Consider the following 26,977-nt stretch of genomic DNA (forward strand, 5'->3'; position numbering starts at 1 on the left):
AGTCCACGTAGGGACTGAAATACGATAAGTTGTCCACACAGGGACTTATTTCAAAATAGAATTTACATTAGTACAGCTATTAAGGGCTAATGGTCACGTTTCTTCTTTTTGCCCTTTAGTAGGTTCGCCAAGCCCTTGAGAAATCCTCGGTGGCTTTTCTTTTCTTCCTCGAACTCTCTCTCCACATGATCTAGTCGATGGAGTATTTCTTCCTGTTCAGGAGGAGAGAATCGTGGTTGTTGCGCTTGATGCGGAACTGGAGGTCTGGGAGGTATTGGATACCCATGAGCTGAGTAATCCGGTGGTCCCATGTTTCCATGTGCTCCGTCAGGGTAGCGCGCATTATATCTAGCCGACACCACATATGGGTCGCGCTCATAGCCGTAGTTGTATTGTGCTTGTGATGGTTCAAACGGGTTGTAAGCCGTTGGACCCGTATAAGCTGGTATGGGTTGGTCATACCCAAATGGTGGCGAATTTCGTGCAGCTGGTGCGGAGTTCGCTTCTTGTATAGGACTTGAAGGTCCTTCTTCTTGTAGTGGCGGATAGTGGCTACTACTAGAATGTCGAGGAGTGCTGAAGTGGATACCCCATCCTCCTCGTGTAGACATACGAGCATTTGTCCTCCTACGCCTCGGCGGATCAGGTATTACTGGTTGTGCCGGTGGCGGAGGTGGTGGCGTAACTGCCTCAAAGCGTGAATCCTCAGAAGGATCCTGTGGATGTCTCGGTTGTTGAGATGTCTGTTGAGGTGGTGTATAGTACCATTCGTGTCGGTCAAACATCGCTTGGAAACTGTCAGGTCCTTGATAGGGTGTTCCATGGAAGGATGACCCATCAGAAACTTCTATCGGATGCGTGGGCGTACCACGAGCTGGTTCAGTTGGATCCTCATCCTCCTCCATGGGATCTTTAGAAAAATGGTCTTGTGGCCCTAGTGGAACAAAACCTGAAGGTTCATGTATGTAGTCAGCCGGATTAAACTGACCTATGTAGTATGGAGTAGGGTCGTCGTAATTTCGGTGCGATACCGAACGTTGTAGAGGTATGAAGGAAGGTTGTGGGTTGTTGGGATCATTTTCTGAATCTGGCCTCGAATTTTTGTGTCCAATGATGTGTTAACACGTGTCATTTGTTTACACGTGGCATCTATAATAAATAAAGGACTAATTTTGACAAACCTTGAAAGTATATAAATTCGAGGGTTATAAATGTCAACAAGGATAAATATACTGTATAGTATCCCTAAATAATGCTTAAACCTTCAAACGAATGAATTATAGATCGTACAAAAATGAAACGCGGAAGAAAGTGAGAGATTACAAACTACAGGGGTTAACTGTGTCAACATGTTTAATAATACCTCTGAGTGACCCTTTAACGTTCCAAAGACTTTGTAACGGTATTATACCCTCACTAAAATAATATATATGAATTTCGCGAAGTTTCGATATGATACGAGAAAGTTACGATCGAATTCGTAGAAGAAGGGTTAAAAGCGTCAACAGTGAAAGTTAAGGCTTTCCAATATAATTAATAAATAAACCGGGGACTTAATAATGCTGGTAAATAACACGAGGCCCCTATCGGTAAATAACCGAGGGCCAAACCGCAAAGTTACCCCTTCAAAACCGAAAGGTCAGGCGAATCATTACGAAAGATTTCGTTATTAATGGCTGGATTCTGCAATCATTGCAAAAGGATTTGAAAATCCTGAAATTATAACCTCTCGCGACCCGCGTGAAGGTTAGGGGTAAGTTGAGGCGGGCCGCGAGCCACCTCAATTACGCATCTGATTTATTAAACTCAGGCGACCCGCATTAAAATGCATGGGAACTCCCATGCGGGCCGCGTAAAGTGCCCAGATGCAGAAACTTTGTAGTTTCTTGCCTTTTGGAGCTTTTGAACGATCAAACACCAATTAATGGAGCATGGGCGCCCCCTACACGACCCATAACCCTTAGGGACACCTGCCCATCATCCATGACCAGTTGTAGGGCAATGTGGAATGATCTTGGAGCCTAAAATGCACTATAAATAGCCATGTTGTAGTTACAACATTCACACAACTCAAACACTTCCATCTGATCATTCCAAGAGCTCCCTAGCATTCTCTTCTGTTCTCTAATCAAGAGTTAACTTCTGTAAGTCGTTCATACTCATCTTGGTCATACATTTCCATAGTTTTAGAGTACAAACTCAACCGTCGTAACTAACGGTTGTCATTTCAATAACTCGCAAATGATTCAGTCTTATGACGAATCAAAAATGGTTATGAGTTGGTATTTATGTGGGTATTAAACCTCTAAAATGGTTCCCCCTGATCACCACTCTAACTATGTCAAATATCGAGTCAAACGTGCGGTTAAAAAGTCAACAGAAAGCTATTTTAGCGATTTATGCATAATCTGTAATATATATGTTATGGAACCTGTTTTGATAATCATAAAACATGATAATAAGTATATAAACATGTTTGCGCTCGTTTGAATCGATCATTTACTATATAGAACCGGTTCGGAGCCGAATGTCGCAAAAGTTTGACTTTTGCTTTGACTTCAGTTCTGACCCGTTTTAGTGAGGTATAAATATACCTTAGGACTCTCTTAGGACCAGGTCACATGTTGGTATACGCCTCTGTGGTCGGTTCATGAGTTATCCGAGTCTTTTGCGCAATTCCGTCATTCGCCTAAAAGTTGACCGTAACGGCCTTTTAAAATTAAAACGAGTATTTCGGACACGTGAACGGACCAAAACCTTGCTTGTTAAATTATAAGCATGTCCTTCAAATTCCACGTCAATCCGAGGCCTAGAATGAGAGTTATGCTAAAAGGCGCACTTTTAAGAAAGTTTTGTAATTAACGGCGCAATTAGCATAACGCCCATCTAACCCAAGTTTTCGTCACCAAAACTTTTACCCACTGTGGTAAAATAATATTTTGGGAATTTTAAAGATTTTTAATAATTTTTACCTTGCTCATAACCTGCGGTTATGGCTACGGTTCGGTAAATACCGAATATGCCCTTTTTGGCCAAAACGGGAGTTCTACAAGGTCTTTTGACCCGATTCCAGTTGCCACTGATTTTAAATAATAAATAAAGTATTTTAAACTTTATAAACTGTTCGGGAAACTCAGATTTCCTGTAGAACCCGAAAAGCTCTTTAAAAATCTTTAAAATGACCGAAAAGCCCCTACGGGGCATAATATTAACTTAAACTCGTTACGGGCATTACGGAAGGTATCCTACTGATACCAAAATACTTTTAAGGCATATTGACTTAGGAAATAAGCGTAGGACACTTATGGTTAACCGTTTCGCCTATTTGCGCACACGGTACGGCTCATGAAACTAGTTTTCGTGCAATAGCCGATATGGGTCAAATTATATTGTTTGAACCCCAAAATCCAGAGTATGAACTATAAACCCATATAAAACAAGTCACTGAACTTGTTGGGTCCAAATCATACTCCATTCTCGGTTTTCGCCTTTTCGTGCGAATTAACCATATCTATATATATCGGAATCAACCGGTTTAAGCTACGGCTAATACAAGGACCGTTAGGATTCTAAGAGGTTAATTAAAACCTTCGTTCCAGATTAGGAGCCCCAGTAAAAGCTATCGGTGACTTGATCTAAATTAAGGATTTATACTTGCAAAGGTAAATACTTTAACTTATTTCCCCTATATGGGCTTGGGTTACGGTATATTAATACCGCTTGATTGAGCATTATATAATTCCATCGCTTAGGTGGTTAATTGATTAAATATGATCGGCTCATTTAAACAGTTTTGTTGCTTATAAGCCTTTGGGGGGTTTAATGACCGTTGTCCCGGATATCCTTGGCATCATTTTACGAAATGGCCACGACCATCGACATCCCGGTGTAGGCGTACACCCGGTATAAAGTGTCGACATTAAAATTAAAAGACGTAGCCGTTGGTTTTTATACTACGGTTTTACGCAAACGTGGTGTGTCTATAAATCTTTAACCCGGCACGACCCGGGCTACTGAACGCATAAAAGAACATGTAAAACGTTCACAAGATCATTATGAATTTTCCCAAGTTATAAAAGAGTTTGTGCCTTGTGCATTCAAATCAATTTTAATAAACATTTTCAAATGTGTCAGTTGAATGTATTTACCAGTGTAAACTGACGTATTTTCCCCAAAAAGATTAAGTGCAGGTACCTAAACGTAATTGGCTGGTATTAGCTCCCTAGCGTCGGGATAAGCCTCGCAAGCTTGATTGCAGTATCTAATGGAACAATACTTTATGATTATTTACGATCCACTGTGGATATTCAACTTCTGTAATACATTGATATTATCACCAGAGGTTGAAATACATATATTTATCTTATGCTTCCGCTGTGCATTATATAATTGTGTGGTTTAACTATATTGTTGCCAACATCGTCACGGTAATCCCCCACCGGGCCCACCGGTGAGACACGTGGAAATCGGGGTGTGACACTTTACCACCGGACTGAAGGTATGAGAATAATCCAACCCCGAAATTTGAGTGAAACCTTGAGCCACTAGTCTAGCTTTATACCGATCAATAGACCCATCAGAGTGGTATTTAATGCGGAACACCCATTTAGAACCGACAATATTCATAGAGGATGGCCTTGGAACCAACGTCCAAGTATTGTTGCGATGGAGTGCTTGAATTTCGTCGATCATTGCTGCCATCCACTTGGGGTCTTTGGCAGCCGACTTGAAGCCACGTGGTTCAGTATTAGTGGACAAAGCCACATGTAAAGCATAAGAGTGTAGAGCCACGAGATTTGCTTGATGTTTCGGTTTAAAAATGTCTGCCTTTGCTCGAGTCGTCATAGGATGAGAGTTAGCTATAGTGAAAGTGGGCTCGGTTGGGGTGGGGTCGGTAATAGTGGAATCGGTTGGGGTGGGGTCGGTAATAATGGAGTCGGTTTGGGTGGGGGAGCCGAGAGACTCAGAAGCAACAGAGGGATCATTGTGGCTAGGAGTGGGTTGAATATGTTGGTTAATGGGCTCAGTAGGTAGGGTAGTGGGCTCGGTTGTGGATTCGGGTGAGGTGGCTGGTGGGTTAGTGTTGTGGGCTTGTGAGGGAGTAGGTGAAAGGGTACAAACTGGGCAAGAGATAGCTTGGCTTTCGGAAGGGATTGGGCCAGGAGGTGAAGGTCCATTTGCGGATGAAGGTGGGCTGGAAGTGGGTAGGTCTTCACAGAAAGTGGTCAAAATGAATTGGTGTGAATGCACAGAGACAGTTGTACCTTTAAAGGGAAATAACGACTCATCAAAGCGAGCATGGCGGGAGATAAAAATCCGATTTGCAGACGGATCCAAGCAACGAAAACCCTTGTAGGATGAACTATAGCCAAGAAAAACACACGGTAGACTTCGCGGCTCAAGCTTATGTTTTGCATAATCACGAAGATACGGGAAAACGAGGCAACCAAAAACCCGAAAATTTGAATAGTTTGGAAGTTGATCAAACAGCATCTGAAACGGAGACTTGTTTTGTAGAAGCGGTGTTGGCACACGATTGATAACGTAAGTCGTCGTAGTAAAAGCATCAACCCAAAAAGAGGCAGGCACGTGAGCATTAAATAACATAGCGAGACCGGTTTCAACTATATGGCGATGTTTTCTTTCGGCACGCCCGTTTTGTTGAGGCGTATGTGGACAAGAAAATCTGTGAAATGTTCCATTAGCTTCAAAAATTTTTCGAACGGTGTGATTCATAAACTCACCGCCACCATCACTTTGAAACGTTTTGATTTTACGTGAAAATTGAGTTTGCACAAGTTGAATGAAGGCCGATAAGACCGCATAAAAACCTGTTTTTGTTGTGAGTGGATAAAACCACGTGAACCGTGAATAGTCATCAATAAAAACCACATAATAACGATAACCATCCGTAGAAGCTACATGTGCAGGGCCCCATAAATCACAATGAATTAAGTCTAACGGAAAAGAAGCTCGTTTTTCATTGTTAACAAATGACAATCGTTGTCCTTTTGCAAGTTGACATGAAGAACAAATATCCGGTTTTGGTAATAAAGAAGTAAGTGACAAACAGCCAGTTTTATTCAAATTAGAAATAACATCAAACGATACATGACCCAAGCGGGCATGCCATAATTCATAAGAAGCTTTCTTTGAGACGCCAACAACAAGAGCTTGTGGTTCATTCCGAAGCACATAAAGACCATCAACGCATGTTCCCCGAGCAAGTACCTGTTTTGTTGTTCGATCCTGAATGTGAAAAAAATTTTTAGAGAACAACACATCAACTGGAAGATCATTAGTAAGCTTGCTGATTGATAATAAGTTTTTGGTGAGATGTGGGACAACAAGTACATTTCGAAGGGGAATTTGATCACCAACTTTAGAGGATCCAATATGCGTTATAGAAAGTCGCTTACCATTTCCGAAAATAACCTGATTATTACCTTTGTAAGGGGTGGAATGATGAAGACAATCTTGAGTGGAAGTCATATGGTCAGTGGCCCCCGTATCACCGGTCCAATCGGGAGTATCGTGAGTAACATGACATTGAGCATGAAACACCTTGACCAAGTCCTCATCCGAAGTAGAGGATCGAGTAGCAAAAGTTTTAAGATCTGGACAGGCCGAAGCATAGTGGCCATTGGTTCTGCACAATTGGAAGTGGGGCGGACGACGATTGTTGCTACGGCCCCAGGCATAGGAACCACGAGAAGATGTACCGCGATACGAGCCACGACCTCGACTAGACGTTGAAAATTCACGTTTATGTTGAACATGAAACGCAGCCGGAGGTGTGGTAGTCTCATGAAGAGATTGGGAAAATAGATCGTGGCTCTCTGCTTGTGAAACCAAATCACGAAATAACGGAGCCGGTTTGACGGCGCGAATAAAAATCGAAAAACCTTCATAAGAAGGGCCAAGACCACGAAGGAACCAGTGTATCTTGTCGGTTTCCGCAAAAGGATGACCAATGGCATCAAGTTGTTCACAAATAAGCTTGAATTTTCTGGAGAAGTCCGTGACGGATGACGTACCTTTTTTAAGTTGTTGAAGAGAGTCACGTAAGGTTTGAACGCGTTCAATGGACGCATTACTATAGGTATTCTCCAACGCAACCCAGATTTGTCGAGCACTAGAGATACCCAGTACTTCGGTTGCGGCTTCCTCGGTCAGAGAAGAAAGAATAAGGAGCGCAGCCTTCTGATCAGCGGTGGTCCAGGATGTGAATTCTGGATTTGGCGCAGATTTACCATCAGCCGTGATGGTTTCAGCAGGTACAGGGGATTCATCGATGTGGGCTGAAAGTTTGTGGAGTCCCAGCAACAAGGTCATATGGTTGCGCCAGATAAGGTAATTGGTTGAAGAAAGTTTGACAGAGGAAAGATGAGGAACAGCGGGTTCATTGGGGGTAGCCATGAAAGGATCGAAGGGAAGAGAAAGAAGGGGATGAGGAAAAAAAAGAAGGGTTTAGAGATAGGCTGATACCATGTAAGAGATCAAACCTCAATGATCAATGAGGTGATCGATATGTGTATTTATATTCAAAGGTATACGAAAATCTCTCCTGTAATAAGGAGAGTCAACCACTAATTTACAAGATAATAAATAAGCTAAATAAATACAATTATTTACAAATCATTTCCTCTAATAATCGTAAGGATGTCTTTAGAGTAGGGGTGAGCAAATTAACCACCACAACCGATAACCAAACCATAACCGACATAATCGAACCACTAATAACCGATAACCAATATAACCAATGTTATGGTTATGAAACTTTGTATAACCCCTCAATCGGTTATGGTTATGATTATGAAGCTTTGGCTAACCGAATATAACTGAAACCGAACCGAAGTTGTGATGTTAACTTTATATAATAGATTTGTGTTTTACAAAACCATATAGAGAGTTTTTACTAAGAAAAAAGCATGTTAGTAACAAAATGATCTTGATGTAGATGTTATTTATTTTGATAAAGAACTAAGGTGTTATGGCCATAATTGTTTTTGTTTGAGAATTACCTAAAAAGAACTCTAAATCGGTAGTTTAACCAAAAAGTTTAGTCTTTGTTATCTTATAAAATAGGCTCAAGCTAAGTTCAAATCGTGTACAACCCTATTTATTTCAAACCTTGTTTGGTTACTTAACCGAAATTAACCAAAACCGAACCATAACCGATTAACCATAACCGAAGTTTGGTTATGGTTATGGTTACCAAAACTCCATAACCGAACTAGCGGTTATAGTTAATAGTAAAAACCGACCCAAACCGACTTATGCACACCCCTACTTTAGAGTGATGTGGGACTGAGGTGCACAAAAACTTTTCATGTGATCCCATGACAAAGTTCTTGTTCAACGACCTTTATGGATGAAAATTGTGATTGAAGAGGGAGATAAATGGAGAGGGTCCGTGAGGAGGAGAGAGCTTAAAAGGTTTCGGACTTAAAATCCACGATGGATGTTCGTCAGCTCCTCCTATGCATTATTGGTCCCTGAGGGTTAAATAGACAAACTTTAAAAGTTTAACAGATGTAAAATGAAGTGATAGTGTTTGGGTTAAAAATATGAATTTTAAAAGTTGTTATAAAAATTGTAAAATGGATAGTAGGGGGGTATTCCACGGTCCTCCCAACCGCCGACGTGATCCCTCCTCGCAAACCGCCACCCAGCAAGCCTGAGTCTGGGGGGTAAATCCGCTACCGTAGGAGCATTGGGAACGAGCAAGACTCGAACCCGTCACCTCCGGGTTAGAATGCGGGTTGGTGGCCATTGGGCTGACACCCAATGGTTTAAAAACTAAAAGTTTAAAAAATGGAGAGTGTTGGTGGTAAATACCACCGACATTCTCTTTTAAGATATGTAATAATCTTCCTATACTAATAAACGAAAATCTTTTTGTACACATGTCACTCTCTGGTGCCTTCTCATTTTTAATAATAATATAATATTAATTAATATAGTTAGAGATAAATGCATAAATTCAAATTTAATTAATAATTATCTACAACTAATATAAATGTATCAAATAATATAATATAGTATAATATCTAACTATTAATAAAAGATTTCAAATAAATCTTCCTATACTAATAAACAAAAATCTTTTTGTATACGTGTCACTCTTTGGTGCTTCCTCCCTTTTAATAATAGTATTACATATTAATTTTTATACACAAAATATAATATAATATTAATTAATATAGTTAGAGATAAACGTATAAACTCAAATTTAATTAATAATTATCTATAACAAATATAAATGCATCAAATAATATAATAAGTATAATATTATTTAATATATTTAGAAATTAAACGTATAATTTCAAATTTAATTAATAGTAAATTACTTTTTGAGTCCTTATGTTTAAGTGGTTTTAACCATTTGAATCCAAAATCAAAAAGTAAACGAAAATCTTTTTGTACACATGTCACTCTCTGATGCCTTCTCATTTTTAATAATAATATAATATTAATTAATATAGTTAGAGATAAATGTATAAATTCAAATTTAATTAATAATTATCTACAACTAATATAAATGTATCAAATAATATAATATAGTATAATATCTAACTATTAATAAAAGATTTCAAATAAATCTTCCTATACTAATAAACAAAAATCTTTTTGTGTACGTGTCACTCTTTGGTGCTTCCTCCCTTTTAATAATAGTATTACATATTAATTTTTATACACAAAATATAATATAATATTAATTAATATAGTTAGAGATAAACGTATAAACTCAAATTTAATTAATAATTATCTATAACAAATATAAATGCATCAAATAATATAATAAGTATAATATTATTTAATATATTTAGAAATTAAACGTATAATTTCAAATTTAATTAATAATAAATTACTTTTTGAGTCCTTATGTTTAAGTGGTTTTAACCATTTGAATCCAAAATCAAAAAGTTTAACGTCCTGAGTCTCTAACCGCTCATTCACACCCCCTGTAAAAAAATTCAAAAAACCTTTTGTAAGGCCAAGTTCTCTAAGTTCTCACAACTTGTCGAAATTTTCATTTTACCCTAACCATATATATTTGTTAAGATAAAATATATTATTTGAATATAACCAGTAATTACTAATAAAGTATCAAATCACATGTACAAGTACTTATATTATATAACTTAGAAGACTAAAATTACCAACGGATTATCTAAATAAAGTACCAAATTATCTTTAAAGCGAACACTAAATGGTTTTTAAAAGACATTTTTTGCGTATATAACAGTATATTTACTTAAGCCATGTAATACATATGTTCAATATTTTCTTCCAATTTTAAATTTATGTTACTATCAATATGTTTTCATCTTAAAAAATGTTCCAACTTCCTAATAACATTGAGTTTTAAATATTAAACTTAATTTCAATCATATTAAGCAATTAAAGACATTATCATCATGCTAAATAAATACATTATATAATATTATAAAAAAATTAATTTGAATATTTAAATGTCAAATACTAATTAAAAAAGTTGTTGTGCTCAAATTTATAGTTTAAAAAACTTTTGTCCTACTTTTTTAAACGTATACTTTACTTTTAGTATGATTTTTTATTATGTAATATTTTTAATATAATGATGATATTCGTATCTTGTCTCATAATCCATATATCTAAAAGTAGTATCTATATGAAAGTATTTATTATATCATTAATATACATAGTAGAATTTAATTACAATTCATTTACCATAACCTCATAACTTATAATTATTTTTAAAAATACTTATAATTTTATGATCATTATTATTTTTTTTAAGTGTTACTTCTTTTGAAGACATAATAAAATGGATTGTAGTATCTCAAAAGAGAAGTGAAAACTTAGAAAATTATTTTAAATAGTGAAAATATAACTGTTCTTTTGTTTTACTATTTTATCTAAATAAGTCATTTCATTAATAAAGATTATATACAAGTTTATAATTTACATTTTTTCGTTATTTAACCCGTGTAATACACGGGATTGTAAGCTAGTATATATTATATATTATGATATTATATAAATTAATAAATTTAAACGAATGTGGGAAATCAAGTTAATGCACGTAACTAAATTCAGATTAGGAAATGTATTTGATGATTTATTATTATTATTATTATTATTATTATTATTAATTCATATGTTTTTAATTTTTTTATATTTAAAAGTTCCAAGATCACATTAATTTATTTATTTTTCCTTTTTAGAACAACTTTTACAATGTAAAAATTCTAAGTAGAGTGTTGCAATGTATTTATTTTAATTTATGTTTGATATAAGTTTTATTAAAAAAATTACTGATATAATAAGTATAATATTATTTAATATAGTTAGAGATCAAATGTATAATTTCAAATTTAATTAATAGTAAATTACTTTTTGAGTCCCTATGTTTTAGTGGTTTTAACCACTTGAATCCAAAACCAAAAAGTTGTTAGAGATCAAATGTATAATTTCAAATTTAATTAATAGTAAATTACTTTTTGAGTCCCTATGTTTTAGTGGTTTTAACCACTTGAATCCAAAACCGAAAAGTTTAACACCTTGAGTCTCTAACCGCTCATTCACACCCTCTGTAAAAAATTCAAAAAACCTTTTGTAAGGTTGAGTTCTCTAAGTTCTCACAACTCGTAGAAGTTTTCATTTTAACCTAACCATATATATTTGTTAAGATAAAATATATTATTTGGATATAAACAATAATTACTAATAAAGTATCAAATCACATGTACAAGTAACGAAAATATAACTGTTCTTTTGTTTTACTAATTTATCTAAATAGGTCATTTCATTAATAAGGATTATATACAAGTTTATAATTTACATTTTTTGTCATTCAACCCGTGTAATACACGGGGTTGTAAGCTAGTATGTTATTAAGAAAGGATCAGGTAGAACAGAGAAAATGTGTGTGAAGTGTACGTGAGAATCATAGCTTGACAAGTGTTCTTTTCAATTTAAGGCGGAAAGGGTAATTTAGTACTTTCTCAAGTGAATTAGTTTCCCTCTTAACTTTCAAATGGCTATAATTTTTTCATACATTAATATTTAAAAAAAATACATCGTATTAATAAGAATTTCATTCTTTTTAACTCAAGCAGCCTATTGTTATAACTTTTTTTTTAAATCAAGATTTTCAATACCCATTACGTGATTATATGAATTTGAATATCAGTACATGACTACATGATTTTGAATGCCATAGAGGGGTCTCAAGTATATGACGACGCTTGAAACGGCTCTAAGCCTCTACAATCGTTTTTTAACACGTAACGCAAGCTAGTTAATCAACATTGAGAGGATTTTTAAAAAGGCTTCGGTAGCCTTGGTTTTGGTGAGAAAACTCATGGTTAGGTTTCAAAGGGCTATTTTGGAAAACTTAACAAGTCAAAGGGCTATTTTCTTTAACCACAACCCACCCACCCCCCCCCCCCCCACACCACACACACACACTATTGTTATAACTACAAACCCAAGCACCCCCTGCTCGTATCCGCAATGTCAACCCATGTCCAAACACCCGGGTTAGCTTCATTCTATCTGATTTCATCCTCTGTTCTTTTTCCATAACCAAACTCTGTACGAATGTTCTCCAATTTCATAAATTCCAGGTTTATTTGCTCATATCCCCAGTAATCATGTTATCCTTTTCAAATCCCAACTGTGCCCCAATCTGCAAAACTCAATCACTCCATCGTTCCCGCTCATTTAACCCATCTCCATTCCCTAAACCCACCAATTCAAATAATCTAAAACCTCAAATTTTCCGGTTAATATGCGCCGTTGGCGAGTTAGGTCAAATGCAAGAAGTTGAAGATGCAAGACCCAAGTTTAAGTGGGTTGAAATCAACCTTGATGAAATGAATGAGGCTCAAAGGAATCATATATCTCGATTGCCGAAAAAGTTGACCAATCGGTGCAGGGCTTTGATGAAACAATTGATTTGTTTTACGCCAGAGAAGGTTAGCATGTCTGTGTTGTTATCTGCGTGGGTGAGGAGTATGAAACCTGCTCGAGCTGATTGGCTTGTTGTTCTTAAAGAATTAGACAACATGAATCATCCATTGCGTTTTGAGGTATACATTATTTCTTTTTGTACTTATTAATGCATTTTGGCTGTAAAAGAATTCATTAAGGAATGATCCTGTTTATGAACTATTCACGAACGCTTATCGAACGAGATTTCTTGTTCGTGTTTGTTCGTTAAGGAAATGAATGTTTTCATGAACTGTTCACGAACATTACTAAGAACATAAACGAACACAAACAAATGTTCATGAACATACATGAAAACAACCGAACGTTCATGCACATAAACAAATACAAACGGACATATATAGTATGACTAGGGTTTCAAAATTTTTAAAAAACTAAAACCAATAAAATAAAATTTTAATATTAAAACCTTTAAGTGAATAAACAAAAATGAACATGTACGGGCGAACATAAATGAACATATTACCGAACATTCACGAACATAATTGAACACCTTATCGAACATTCACACTTAGTAGTTAATGCGGTAAAATATCGGATATCGGTCAAGGACCGGTATTTGAGATATCGGTTATCGCGGTGGGATATCGGTAATTTTAGTATCATGCTAAATTTAGATGTATAGCTTAGTATACTCTCCTACCCGTAAAAAATTAACCTTTTGCAACTTGCAAAACACTAACAACTAGAAGTAGGAACCGACTAAGAAGTAAAACACTAACATTTAACACTAACAACTAACAATTAAGACTTAAAACACTAAGAGCAACAATAACAAGAAAGACAATGATAGAACTAAGAAGAAATGTACTGATATTGGTAAAATCGGTGATATATCGGTTCAATATCGGTTAATATCACTGATATTATCGGTATCGATATTCTGACTGATATTTTGCACCGATATCTCGGCAGGGGACCGATAATTGATATATGATACTAACTACATAGCGTTCACGAACATAAACGAATGAACACATCCTTTGTTCATGTTCGTTCATTTACCTTAACGAACATAATTTCTTGTTCGGGTTCGTTCGTTTAATTAAATGAACGAACATAAACGAACTTCCCGCCGAACGGTTCATGAATTGTTCGCTTAACGTTCAGTTCGTTGAAAGCCCTAATTTTGGGGATAGTTTATATGACTTCTGTTGCAGTTTTAGGTATAAATGCCTGGAATATTGGGAATTTTACTATTTAGATAAAATTGTACTTAAAACTTTGTTGTAGGTGGCTGAATTTGCACTTCTTGAAGAATCCTTTGAACCGAATATTCGTGACTATAGTAAGATAATTCACGGTTATGCCAAACAAAGTCGATTACAAGATGCTGAAAACGCACTACAAGCTATGAAGCACAGAGGCTTTGAATGTGATCAAGTGACTTTAACAGCTTTGATTCACATGTACAGTAAAGCTGGTAACTTTAATCTTGCAAAAGATACGTTTGAAGAGATGAAACTTCTCGGGCTTCCTTTAGATAACAGAGCTTACGGGTCAATGGTTATGGCATACATAAGAGCTGGAATGTTAAAAGAAGGGGAAACGCTACTTAGAGAAATGGAATCTCAACAAGTTTATGCGAAAAGCGAAGTTTATAAAGCAATGTTACGAGCGTATTCCATGAGTGGTGATAGTTTAGGAGCTCAGAGAACATTTGACGCAATTCAGATCGCGGGTATTATTCCTGATGTTAAAATATGCGCTGTCCTCATCAATGCATATGTAACCGCAGGTCAAAGTCAAGAAGCGTGTGTTGTGTTTGAGAACATGAGGAAAGCTGGGATTCTTCCTAATGACAAATGTGTAGGTTTGATGTTAGATGTTTATCAAAAGGATAATAAGCTTAAAGAAGTGATGGATTTTTTGATGGGTTTGGAGCGAGATGGGATAATGATCGGGAAAGAAGCTTCGGAGAAATTGGCTCGTTGGTTTAAAGAGTTGGGAGTTGTAGAAGAAGTTGAGCGTGTTTTGAGAGATTATAGTTCAATGGAATTGTTACAAATTGGCGACTCATTTTGATGTTTGTGATAACTTTGCAAATACTTGGAGGGGGACTAAATCGAGCATCGTTGCATGTAATCCTCACATTCGCTTATTAATGATTATCACCTGTCATTTGATAGGAGTTGTATTTACTATTTAGGGGCTAGGTCTTTTTATCTGTTAAACGAGTCGTGTTCGCAGGTTAAGCACGACTTGAACACGGGAATTTTACATTAACATGAACACGACACAATCCCAAAATTCATCACACATGAACCCGAACACGACCCGTTTAACCTGGAGTTTGTTTTGCATAGTTATACTTTAAAACTCTAAATTTACAAAAAAAAAAAAAAAAAAAAAAAAATTATTTTCTGAACCATTTATGTTTAAAATACCCAAATAATTTAAGTTATTACATAAATCACATTTTATGAAAAAATAAAACAAATGGTTTAAACCGGTCAACCCGTGAACCTGCAGTTTGACATGAACATGGCCCATTTGATGTCTTTTTGCTGAAGTTGTTTTCTACATTTTTGCAATTCAGGATCATGATTTGTAAGACACTCGAGAAACAAGTAGTTGCTATGGCCGACTTGCAGCAGTAATTCAACAGAAGCTGCACGCCTGCCTGCACACGAAGATCATAATTAAGTGCAGCATCTCAAAATCACCAAATGCCAGAGAGGAAGGTGTTGTTTCTTTGAGGAACAATTTAGCACAAACATTTTTAGATGAACTACAATTTAACTCCCTATTTAAAATACAATTGCTCTGGGACTCTACAACAGCTCTAGCCTTGCTATTATAGTAGGTCAAAATGTTATTCTTGAAAGTTCATCATATAAAGCTCTGTTTGATAGTTTGCATGCAATAGTAAAACATTTATAATCATTCTTTATTTATAATTGTTCTCACTAACATTTCATATCATGAAAATAATCTAATACATCTTTTATAACGGTCAACTTATGTAGACAAAAGTAATGGGCGGGAATAGTTATTCCATGCTGTTGGTGGAGGTGGGCGGTCACCCAACCAGTTGATGCCATGTGGCATCCACTAGAATTATGTAATATTTTTTACAGGTTCCGATTTTAATGTTAGTATATATATATATAATTGAAAGAAAATCCCAATATTAAAAAGGCATGTGGTGGAGTGGCTCTCACGTTGGACTTAAGAATAAGTGAAAAGAGTGGACTTGGGTTTGAATCTCATTTTACTCAGTTTTTTCCTTAACTCAGGTTACGCTGCTCTTTAGACTTTAATAAAGTTGCTTTAATTTTTTTCTTTGGCAAACGTTTTTTTATCTACGTCTTAATGTAATTTTATTGAGATCGTGTTATGAGTAATATGTACAAGTAACCGAAACACAAGCGTACATGTTGTCAAACTGAGAAATATTCGGTTTAGCGTGCCACAACACGAGCGGGGCATAAACCTAGTTGTAAAAAACAAAAGAGTAAACTGCGCTGACACCCTTACCCCCTATTTTCAAAAAATTGATGTCTTACCCTCCTCATTTGCCTGATTGCATCGATCTTGGACCCTGCCATTACTCACCAGTAACTGTCAACGTTTCTCTAAAAGGGTCAAAGGGAAGAATAGTCTTTTCACCGTTTCTTACTTCGTCATATCAACCAAAAAAACCCTACTTATGTCAACCCAATTAGAATTAACCCCTCCCCCCCCCACACCAATTCACACGTCTTCTTTCTTCGTTCCATCGCCGATGAAGGATTCCGGGCACGATCACAAAGCAAAGGATTTTGGACACAATCACAAACGTTAATTTTGATGTTTCAGGGTCTAAGATAACAAATTAGGTTAGGTTTGTGTGGTTAACTTTGGTGAATGTGGTTTGAATCGTATTAGGGTGTTCATTATTATTGGGAAACGTCGACCGAAACAAGGGTTTACTTGTTATTATTATTGGAAAACGTCGACTAAAACAGGGGTGTTCATGATGTTCATCGTATTAGGGTTTATAGTTAATATTGTTGTGTTTGAATCGACTAATATTATGGTTTATGGAAATGTTAATTCCCTGATTAAAACAATTCGAATGATTATACACATATTGTACTATGTTCAAATGCATATAGACTAACTGTGTATTGTTTTTTATAGTAGATGTGAGGATGAACATTTCCGTCACAACTCTTGTCATCCACGTGGTGGTCACTCTGTATGGTCGCCCATTCCTCCACTTCCAATATCCACCTGGAAATCAGAGGATTGAATAGTTTAACTGATAAGTGAAGTGTAGGAGTATTATATGATCTTATGCTTAATTTATTATGGATGTATTTAGTTTAAGTAGTTATGGATGATTGTCTAATTTAACTTATTTTGGATTATGGATGTTGTTTTGTTTGACTGATTATGGATGACGATCTTATGTGCATTATTTGAATTGCTGGGTTAGTAACCATTATGTGTTTATGTGACTTCCGATAGTCAAACCATTGTTTTGTGGATGAGAACCAGAAAGGTCTTTCTTTGTGCATTATTTGTGGATTATACCTTGATTATGATCATAGTTGTTAAGAGCCATCGCCTCTTGCGCCTAGGCCCATTTTTCAGGCAAGGCGAGGCAGTTGCGCTTTAAGTCGAGGAAATTGCGCTTTAATTCTCGAGTTGATGGTTCATGCACACATTCCTGCCAAATTCTCTAAATTCCAACAAGATTCTAGCCAGATTTCTACTTTTATCTAAGGAAACTACTTGTCTACACTAATACACTAATATTTAGAACTTTTGGTACTAAATAGATGATATAAAGTGTTATATAATAGATTTTGTTTATTTTATTTGAAGAATAGTATTCTTTTTCTAATACACAATATATTTTTATTATTTTTTCATTATGCGCTTTATTTTTCTTAGGCCCTCGCTTTTTTTGCGCTTTGCGCCTAAGCCCCAGGCGAGGCCTATGCGCCTTGAGTGTGCCTAGCGCCTTTAATAACTATGATTATGATTACATGTTCATCCTAACAGGAATTGGATCGTATACATGGATTCTTTGTGGATTGTACCTTGGAAATGATCAGGAAACGATTAGGACTAGATGTTGAATCGTTTGATTAAGAAATTATATGATCAGGACTAGATGTTGAATCGTTTGATTAGGAAATTATTAAGGTTTACCGGGCATTATATGTTGATTGGATGTTCTACATTTGCATCTGAAAAGATCAGCACGAATTGGGTTTTGCAATTTTAGGCTTTAACTTTGCCAAGGTCAAACAATTTAGGTAGAAATGATTAGGAATTATGCATGGTGTAAACCGTTTTCTTGTTACAAAGAACAGAGGGTAAGAAAAAGGTTAAAATTATCATTTCTCATTACAACCAACAAAACTGTTATGAATTTAACAACATGGTTCAAGATCGATGCAATCAGGCAAACGAGGAAAGTAAGACATCATTTTTTTTTAAATTAGGGGGTAATGGTGTCAGCAAGCACAAACTTCATGGGGTAAATTTGCACTATACTCGAAACAAAAACAAAAATATTTTCGATTTAACATATGAAAATGACAATATTCAAAAACTTGATGGACCTAAATATCAAAAAGGGTTTCATTCTCTCATTCAAACCTACCGGCTTCTTCTCAAACTCGCCAATTTTGCCGTCAGTCAGGGTTTTCCGTTTTCACTCACAGAGATTGTGCAGCAGCAGCATGGAAGACGAAAATCAACCCGAACCCGACTTCTGCACCACAATTCTCTCACGGTTCAGTACCTCCACCGACCCCCAACACCACCACCTCTGTTCCATCATCAGCAACATATCTCAAAGCCTTAAACACCTGAACCACCCTCTTACACCTCTCGCATATTTGCTCGCAACATGCACCTCTCTCGATAAACTCTTATCTTCCGACCCCAACCCACCACCCCACCACATACATCCTCTCATTACCATCGTCTGCATGGTTCTACCCACCATCTCTCCTGCTGTTATCCGCAAGCAAAACGACTGCGTTTCCGGTTTACTTACTCGGGTGGTTATGATGATGTCACATGATGATGGTGTTGTAGTTTCTGGGTTGAAGTGCGTTTCGCATTTGTTGGTTGTTGGTCACCGGACTAGCTGGTCTCATGTTTCGAATTGTTTGTTTGGAGTTCTTTTAAGGTTTATTGCCGATTCTCGTCTCAAGGTAGTTTTATTTTATACGAGGACTAATTACTCAAGATTCAATGGTAGCTGATGTATAAATTGTAATGCACTTACTGACTTAAATTGTTGTTTAAATTACCCGAACTAAAAAGTGCATAATGCCCTATCACTTAAGACTGCGCGTAACCGGATCACGCCCCTGCCACGGTGGCGGTGATCTGGCGTTACACACCATTCCGGCGGCCATACGTTAAAGCTTCTGGGCGTTAGTCACTTAATCCTACAGCAACCATGGTTAAAGGGGGTAGTGGGTGGGCCCCATGATGACCAATCACATGTTTTGTTTTTTAATGTATTAGATTTATATATTATTTTATTGGGATAGTTGGTAGTGAAAACTTGTGAAACCATTAGACACTAAATGTAAAGAAAGTGATTGAGAGCTGATGTGGCATCCACTTTATGACATGACGGTTAGAAAAAGTGGGCCCATTATTTACACATAGTCTAACTATCACATTGTGGCTTAACTGAAAATTGAAAAAGAAAAAAAGAACAAAAAAAGGTGATTGGTTGGAATGGGGTGGATTTGCACCCTTCTCCCTTTAACGCTTGTTATGGGCTTGGCGAGGAGGCGGTTCATGGTTGGCGCCCCATGATGGCGCCTCTGGCAAGGTGTTCACGGGGCTACCCTGCCGATGTGGCAAGGGGCACTAATGCACAATGGGTGTCCTTATTGCAGCAAGATTATTGTAAACTGGGTCCCACTTGAGGGTTCTTGCTTACCTTGATGACAGTTTTATAATACCCATGCTAAGACCAAGTCTTGTCAACTTTGAAGATTGGAAGTGATAAACCGCATCAGTCATGTGTAGCTTTGTCAAAGGCGTAAGACGAAAAAAGTGAGGGGTGTAGTCTAAAAATATCATTATTAGGGATTCTAGACATGTTTTAGGCATGTTTAGGCTGTTTTAGGTTGATTCCAGGCTTGTTTAGAGGTTTTAGACATGTTCAACTTCAAACTGGTCTAGAATTTTTTGGGCCGGAAAACAGCTTGAAACTGCTTCTGTCCAGGCGATGCACTTTTCCTGCGCTGCGCTTTTGTGTCTAGGGGCACGCCTAGTGCGCTTTTGACAACATAGAGGTTTAGTTGATGAATCAGTTTGTTATTCACTATGCAACATAAGAACTATATTCTGTTTAGCTGCTTCCACTTTTGCCAAACTTATTTTTAAACTGAATTTTGAATAAAAGTTGAATATTTTTAGCACCAAGTCTTTCTCAATCCAGCATATACACTAGATGTCTGACCAATCATTGCATGTGATGATGTCATATAGGTAAGAAAACAAGCACATCTTTGTCTCCGTGATGTCATGCAAGGCTTCCAAGAAACGTCGGTGCTTTCACCTGCCAGTGAAGCCATTGCAACCACCTTTGAGAAGTTTCTTCAGCTTGCTGGTGGGTTAGATACAAACCCAAACCCAAACCCTCAAGAAGGTTCTAGAGCTCAGGAGGTCTTATACGTGTTGGATTCACTGAAAGATACTCTCCCACTTGTGTCTCTCAAGTTCTCAACAAGGATTCTTTATTACTTCAAATATCTTTTAGCACTGCACCAACCTGTAGCCACCCGGCGGATTACGGATGCTTTGTATTTACTTTGTCTCCAACCAACTGTGGATGTCTCTCCTGAAGCGTTGGTTGATTTGTTATGCTCGTTAGCTACGTCGGTTTCTTCAAATGAGATGTCTGGTGACAATTTGAGTTTCGTTGCTAGACTCTTAGATGCTGGGATGAAGAAAGTTTGTTCTCTTAACCGTCACGCATGTGTGGTCAAGCTTCCGGTTGTTTTCAGTGCATTCAAAGGTTTGTTTGTTAAATTTTGTGATGCAATTTTCCTTAACCACCAAGCCGGATCAAACACAAATAAGAAACGAAAACTGGAATCGATATTATAACTTAAATAATCAAAAACTGAGAATTTGTGTTTCTGACTATGGGGTGACAGACATATTAGCTTCTGAACACGAGGAGCCGTTATCGGTTGCAATGGAGGCGTTAAAGAGCTTAATACATACGTGCATTGATGGGAGCTTGATCAAGCAGGGCGTGGATCAGATTATGGCAAGTGGGAGTGTGAGAAAATCTGCGCCAACAATTATTGAGAAACTTTGTGCAACTGTTGAAAGTTTACTCGATTATCGTTTTGCTGCCGTTTGGGACATGTCATTTCAAGTTGTGGCAGCAATGTTTGATAAACTCGGTAAGTAATCCCAGCTTTGTTCTCGACTTTCATGTAAATAAAGAGTAACTTGCATTTTATGTCCTTTAAGTTTGAGCCAAATTGCAGGCGCTGTCCTTTAAATAACGAAATTACACCGGAAGTCCTTTATGTTAGTGTTTCTCATCAGGCGGTGTCCTTTTGTCCTAGCTCAGTTAACTTTTTTTTGCTAAATCTTACCACATGTCACTCACATGAGGGCATAAAGGCCATTCTCACTTATTTTTGTTGTTAATATATACTATTTTTGTTTAAATTTGTTTTAGTTTTTAAGTGAAAATGACCATTATGCCCTCATGTGAGTGGTACGTGTTAAGAGTTAACAGAAAAAATTATCTGGGTTAGGCCAACAGGACAACGCCTGATGAGAAACAATAACATAAAGGACATCCAGTGTAATGTAATTTCGTTAGTTAAAGGACCGCGTCTACAATTTGGCTCAAAGTTGAAGGACGTAAAATGCAATTTACTCTACAATAAAAAAGTTCATGCAAGTAATCTTAAGCCTTGACCTTACTTTTTCAGGCGAGTTCAGCTCATGCTTCTTAAAAGGCACCCTCAAGAGTTTGGAAGGCATACAAAAGCTGCCGGATGACGATTTCCTCTACAGGAAACAGGTGAGTTCCGTATGTGAAGAATGTTTTTTTATTTGTTCATATGTTGTTATTATCAATCATTAAGGTACCACGTGTTTCTTTACAGTTGCATGATTGCATGGGTGTAGCTGTAGTTGCGTTAGGGCCTGAAACATTCTTAAAGCTTCTACCTTTGAATGTAGAAGCTAAAGATCTATCTGACGTCAATGTGTGGCTTTTCCCTATCTTAAAGCAGAATATAGTCGGTGCTCGTTTAAGCTTTTTTAATGAATCTTTATTGGACAATATTAAATTCTTGAAGCTGAAATCTACCAGGAATCTTGATGGGCTTGTATATTCTATGTGGTCGTTATTGCCTTCATTTTGCAACTATCCTGTGGATACTGCCGAGAGTTTTAACGATTTAGAAAAAGAATTATGTCGTTCTCTTCGCGAAGAATCTGATTTTCGCGGAGTAATATGCTCGAGTCTGCAGATTCTCGTTCAACAAAATAGAAGAATAACGGGAGCGGAAAACGAACCCTATGGTAAAGTCAGCATTAGTCAACAGCGAGCCGTTTCCGTTTACACACCAGAAGTTGCTGCTCGTAATTTGGACGTGTTAAGATCCTCTGCACGTGAGATTTTGTCCACACTATCACGAGTTTTCATGAAATCTACCAAAGATGACGGTGGATCTTTGCGGGTAGCAATTTTGACTTGCATAGATTGTGTTTTTTTAATATCTTATATTTATTGTGGTTTTTTAATATCTTATATTTATAAAATTTCTGTTTCGTAGAGAACAATTGGTGAGTTTGCATCTATTGCCGACAAAAGTGTAGTCTCAAAGTTATATAAGAGCACAATGGAGAAATTACTAAAGGTGACACACGAAGCTAGCAAAATACAGAATACCAAAGGTTCCAGTTCTATGGAAATTGACAACTTGCCAAATGAAACTTCACCATCACTAACGCGGTAAGCTTCTTTATGTAAGTCCCAGTTTTAATTGTCAACTTGATTTGAATGTTTTTAGCATACTCTTATAGTCTTATTTTTAATTAACAGGGCAAAGCTATATGACTTGGCAGCCGCGCTTTTACCAGGCTTTGGTACAAAGGAGGTTGATCATTTATTTGATGCCGTTGAACTTGCTTTGAAGGTTAGCTCAATTTAACGAGTCTAGTTGCTAAAATTTATCCCGTTCTGTTTGATGAGTAAAGCTAACGTAACTGATGTACATATGATTGAAGGATAGCGAAAGTTTGATTCAAAAGAAGGCGTACAAAGTTCTCTCAACAATCCTCGAGGTATTCTATTTTGCATCGTAATGGTTTTTCTTTATGTCGGTTTCTTTTAAACTGGCATTGTACTTTTGATAGGCAGTACGTTTACTTAAACGACCGGAATATTTGCCATTTTTTATATAAACCTTACGTTTATTTTTGGACAGCACGATGACAGTTTCATAGCAAGAAGATTTGAAGAGTTGCTTAAACTGATGTTTGAGGCGATGCATTCATGTCATTTTTCAGCCAAGCGGCACAGACTTGACTGTTTATATTTTTTGATTGTGCATGTCTCAAAGGTAACAAGCAAACATAAACTTTAATTAGTCAAGGGTTCAGTAAGGGCTGGCAATTGGGTACCTGTTAAGACACGATTAGACCTGTTTGACTGAAAAATACACCCTTTGACTTTTTTAATTTTTAAAATAATTAAAATTACAATGTTAGGATCTATCATTTATACGTCTTTGTAAATAAAACATAAAACTGTTTTATAAACATGAGGTAGAAAGTAGTTAAATGAGTCGTAATCATGTTTGAAACTTACGTTGTGCGCGCCGTCAGAAACCTGTTAAGACACGATTTGCCGGCCTTTGCGGCGGGGTTCACACATGTATGAGTAAACCAGAGACAAGATGCAATAAAAGACTTGTTTTGCAGGATGAATCAGAACATATGAAACGTGAAATTGTTGCTTCTTTGTTGACTGAAATTTTACTCGGACTTAAAGAGGTACTATACAAGACGATTCACGTTGGAACTTTTCGTAAAATTAACTATTTAAGAAGCTAATTAGAGTTTTACATCTTGTCGTTTTGTTCATTACATCTGAATCTATATGATTTGCAGTCTAACAAGAAAACGAGAAATAGAGCATATGAGATTATTGTCGAAATTGGCCATGCGTGCGTGGATGAAGACAAAGGTGGAAACAAGGAGAACTTGTATAACTTTTTCAACATGGTATAGAAGCTTCCTGAAAAAAAAAAAAAACATTTCGGTTTGCTTTAATTATTGAAAAGAATATTCATTTTGCTTTTTATATTTTCGTGTAGGTGGCTGGTGGTCTTGCAGGCGAGTCACCTCACATGATCAGCGCAGCGGTGAAGGGCATGGCTCGTTTGACATACGAGTTTAACGATCTTCTATCGAATGCGTTTGATGTTCTCCCATCCACGTTTCTCCTTCTCCAGAGAAAGAACAGAGAAATAAATAAAGTAAGAATATTTTAATCTATAACCAAGATTAGGGCTACAAAGGAACCGAACGAACACGAACAAGGCCTTGTTCGTTTTCGTTTGTTAAGGATATACATGTGTTCGAACGCTTACTGAACGAGATTTTATGCTCGTGTTCGTTTGTTAATTTTAGGTACCGAACACAATTCATGAACACACACGAACACAAACGAACACAAACAAGTGTTCATGAACATAAACATAAACGGGCGTTAATGAACGACAAACACAAACGAACATATATTAAATTTCGAATATGATCGGCATCAATATATATATTACTTGGCGAATAAAATATAAAACAAATAAATATATATTATTAATTATTAATACATATAAAAATGTAAAAACCCCAAACATAAACGGGCACAAATGAACACGTTACCGAACGTTCACGAACATAAATGAACGAACGCGGCCTCTGTTCATGTTCATTTCTTTAACTAAATGAACAAATTTTCGTGTTCGTTCATTTATTAAACGAACGAACACAAACGAACTTCCCGCGGAACGGTTCATGAACTGGTCACTGCAAGTTCAGTTCGTTTGCAGCCCTAACCAAGATAAATATTTTTAGTACATTTTAATTTATCTTCAAGAGTCTAATTCCTTATTACTGCAGGCCAGTTTAGGTTTTCTAAAGGTATTAGTTGCCAAGTCACAAGCTGAAGGGTTGCAAATCCATATGCGGGACATGGTGGAGGCGTTGCTGAGCTGGCAAAGTAGCAACAAGAATCATTTCAAAGCAAAGGTTTGTTTTCCACATCTACCTTGTATTATACGTATGTATTTTCGTCGAGTGAAAACTAATTTTTGTTGTTGAAATAACCTACAGGTGAAGCAGCTCTTGGAAATGCTTGTCAAGAAATGCGGGATTGATGCTGTTAAGGAAGCAATGCCTGAAGAACATATGAAGCTGCTCACAAATATAAAAAAGGTTTGTTGTGGATAGGGGTGCAAACGAGCCGAGCGGCTCGTGAGCTACTCGAGATCGGCTTGAGAAAAAGCTCGAAACGAGACGAGCCTTATCGAGCCCGAGCCCGAGCCGAGCTTGAGCCTAAAATAAAGCTCGTTTGTTTATCGAGCCCGAGCTCGAGCCTCGCATGTGAAGCTCGTTAGGCTCGTCGAGCCTTATCGAGCCTTAGTGTAAACGAGCCGAGTCGAGCCGAGCTTATTTAAACTTGTTTACAAGCCGACCTCGAACCTAAAATAAGCTTATTTAGTAAACGAGCCTGAGCCCGAGCTTCGCTTATCGAGCTCGCGAGCCTAAAAAGTCTATTATTTATATTATTTATAATAATTAATATATTAATTAATTAATAATAAACGAGCCGAGCCCGAGCCGAGCTCGAGCTTTGAAAACAAAGCTCGAATCGAGCCCGAGCTCTCATAAGTTAATCGAGCTCGAGCTCGGGCTCGGCTCGTTTGCACCCCTAGTTGTGGATGAAATGAACAATATATATTTAAAGTTAGTTTGAAGTTTGAACTAAACAATATCAGTTACCGGTTACTGTTGGAATGGAGAAAAATGAACGAAAAGAGCGAAAACATTCTGCTAACACCGAGGAAACAAAATCTCGTTTATCATCAAAAGCAACTACCTCAAGGTTCTGTCTGCTATAAATATAATGCATCTTACATATATTTTGCTCTCGTATTATCACCGTCGGTTAATTAAATTATACTTTTGGCTCTTTAACAGGTTGAGCAGACGGAATCATACAAAAATATATTCTGATTTCGGTGATGATGAAGAAACTGAAGATATGCTCAACTCCAAAAAGTCTTCATTCAAGTTTGTGCTTTGATACAGTATATATTTTATTCTATAGTAGATATAGATACACATGTTAAATTAAATGAATAATTTGCAGGTCCAAGAGAGCAAGGAAGAGGTTGGCAGAAGACAGTTATGAACAGCTCGATGACGAACCACTTGACCTGCTTGACCGTGAAAAGACGAGATTGTCCCTTAGATCTTTCGACAGTCTGAAAAGGAAGCTATGGTCTGATGATGAGCCAGAGATAGATGCTGATGGAAGGCTGGTCATTTCCGAGGAGGAAAAAGGTATTAAAAGAGAGGTTACGACAGGCACGGGGTCAGACTCTGACGTGAGGAGTGTAGCGATTCGAAAAACAAAAAAACGCAGGAAAACGGTCCAGTCTGGTTGGGCGTATACGGGGTCAGAATACTCCAGTAAGAAGGCAGGTGAAGATTTGAAGAGGAAGGGGAAGTTTGAGCCGTATGCTTATTGGCCACTGGACCGCAAGATGGTTAGCCGAAGACCCGAGCATCTGGTGGCTGCAAGGAAGGGCATGTCCAGTGTGGTTAACATCTAAAGATATGTTTTGACATTTTGATGCATTCAGTAGTAAAACATTTATATAATTGCTTAACTATGTAAAAAAAATACAAAAATATAATCACACTTTTATATTTATTTCTTTAAATATATAGACAATTG

General features: G+C 37.0%; 2 protein-coding genes and 1 long non-coding RNA gene across 3 annotated transcripts; all 3 read left to right on the plus strand.

Annotated features, from left to right (window-relative positions):
* The first annotated feature begins 12,460 nt into the window (after positions 1–12,460).
* Positions 12,461–15,888, plus strand: LOC110937724 (pentatricopeptide repeat-containing protein At1g01970). The gene is made up of 3 exons (XM_022180178.2): positions 12,461–13,082; positions 14,236–15,083; positions 15,542–15,888. Exons 1-2 carry the CDS (start codon positions 12,645–12,647, stop codon positions 15,025–15,027), a joined length of 1,230 nt encoding a protein of 409 aa, XP_022035870.1. The 5' UTR covers positions 12,461–12,644; the 3' UTR covers positions 15,028–15,083; positions 15,542–15,888.
* A 650-nt stretch (positions 15,889–16,538) lies between these two features.
* On the plus strand, positions 16,539–17,413 carry LOC110935207. The gene is made up of 2 exons (XR_004890747.1): positions 16,539–16,823; positions 17,131–17,413. It is a non-coding gene; the product is annotated as an uncharacterized LOC110935207 (long non-coding RNA).
* A 1,167-nt stretch (positions 17,414–18,580) lies between these two features.
* LOC110937726 (RRP12-like protein) lies at positions 18,581–26,963 on the plus strand. The gene is made up of 17 exons (XM_022180181.2): positions 18,581–19,163; positions 20,464–20,992; positions 21,135–21,389; positions 21,933–22,024; positions 22,110–22,688; positions 22,785–22,963; positions 23,054–23,147; positions 23,239–23,295; positions 23,439–23,573; positions 23,935–24,006; positions 24,124–24,237; positions 24,330–24,491; positions 25,135–25,263; positions 25,348–25,449; positions 26,037–26,119; positions 26,215–26,307; positions 26,387–26,963. The coding sequence occupies exons 1-17, from the start codon at positions 18,684–18,686 to the stop codon at positions 26,850–26,852; spliced, it is 3,621 nt and encodes a 1,206-aa protein (XP_022035873.1). The 5' UTR covers positions 18,581–18,683; the 3' UTR covers positions 26,853–26,963.
* The last annotated feature ends 14 nt before the right edge of the window (positions 26,964–26,977 follow it).

This window comes from Helianthus annuus, chromosome 4 (genome assembly GCF_002127325.2).
Source record: "Helianthus annuus cultivar XRQ/B chromosome 4, HanXRQr2.0-SUNRISE, whole genome shotgun sequence".
NCBI classification, from domain to species: Eukaryota; Viridiplantae; Streptophyta; class Magnoliopsida; order Asterales; family Asteraceae; genus Helianthus; species Helianthus annuus.

Excerpts from the sequence above, each read along its gene's own strand:
- LOC110937724 (XM_022180178.2), top strand. The coding sequence starts at position 12,645 with ATGTTATCCTTTTCAAATCCCAACTGTGCCCCAATCTGCAAAACTCAA. Across the intron at positions 13,083-14,235 it reads ATCATCCATTGCGTTTTGAG|GTGGCTGAATTTGCACTTCT; the intron begins GTATACATTATT and ends ACTTTGTTGTAG.
- LOC110937726 (XM_022180181.2), top strand. The coding sequence starts at position 18,684 with ATGGAAGACGAAAATCAACCCGAACCCGACTTCTGCACCACAATTCTC. Across the intron at positions 24,007-24,123 it reads TTTTACTCGGACTTAAAGAG|TCTAACAAGAAAACGAGAAA; the intron begins GTACTATACAAG and ends TATGATTTGCAG. Across the intron at positions 24,238-24,329 it reads TGTATAACTTTTTCAACATG|GTGGCTGGTGGTCTTGCAGG; the intron begins GTATAGAAGCTT and ends ATTTTCGTGTAG.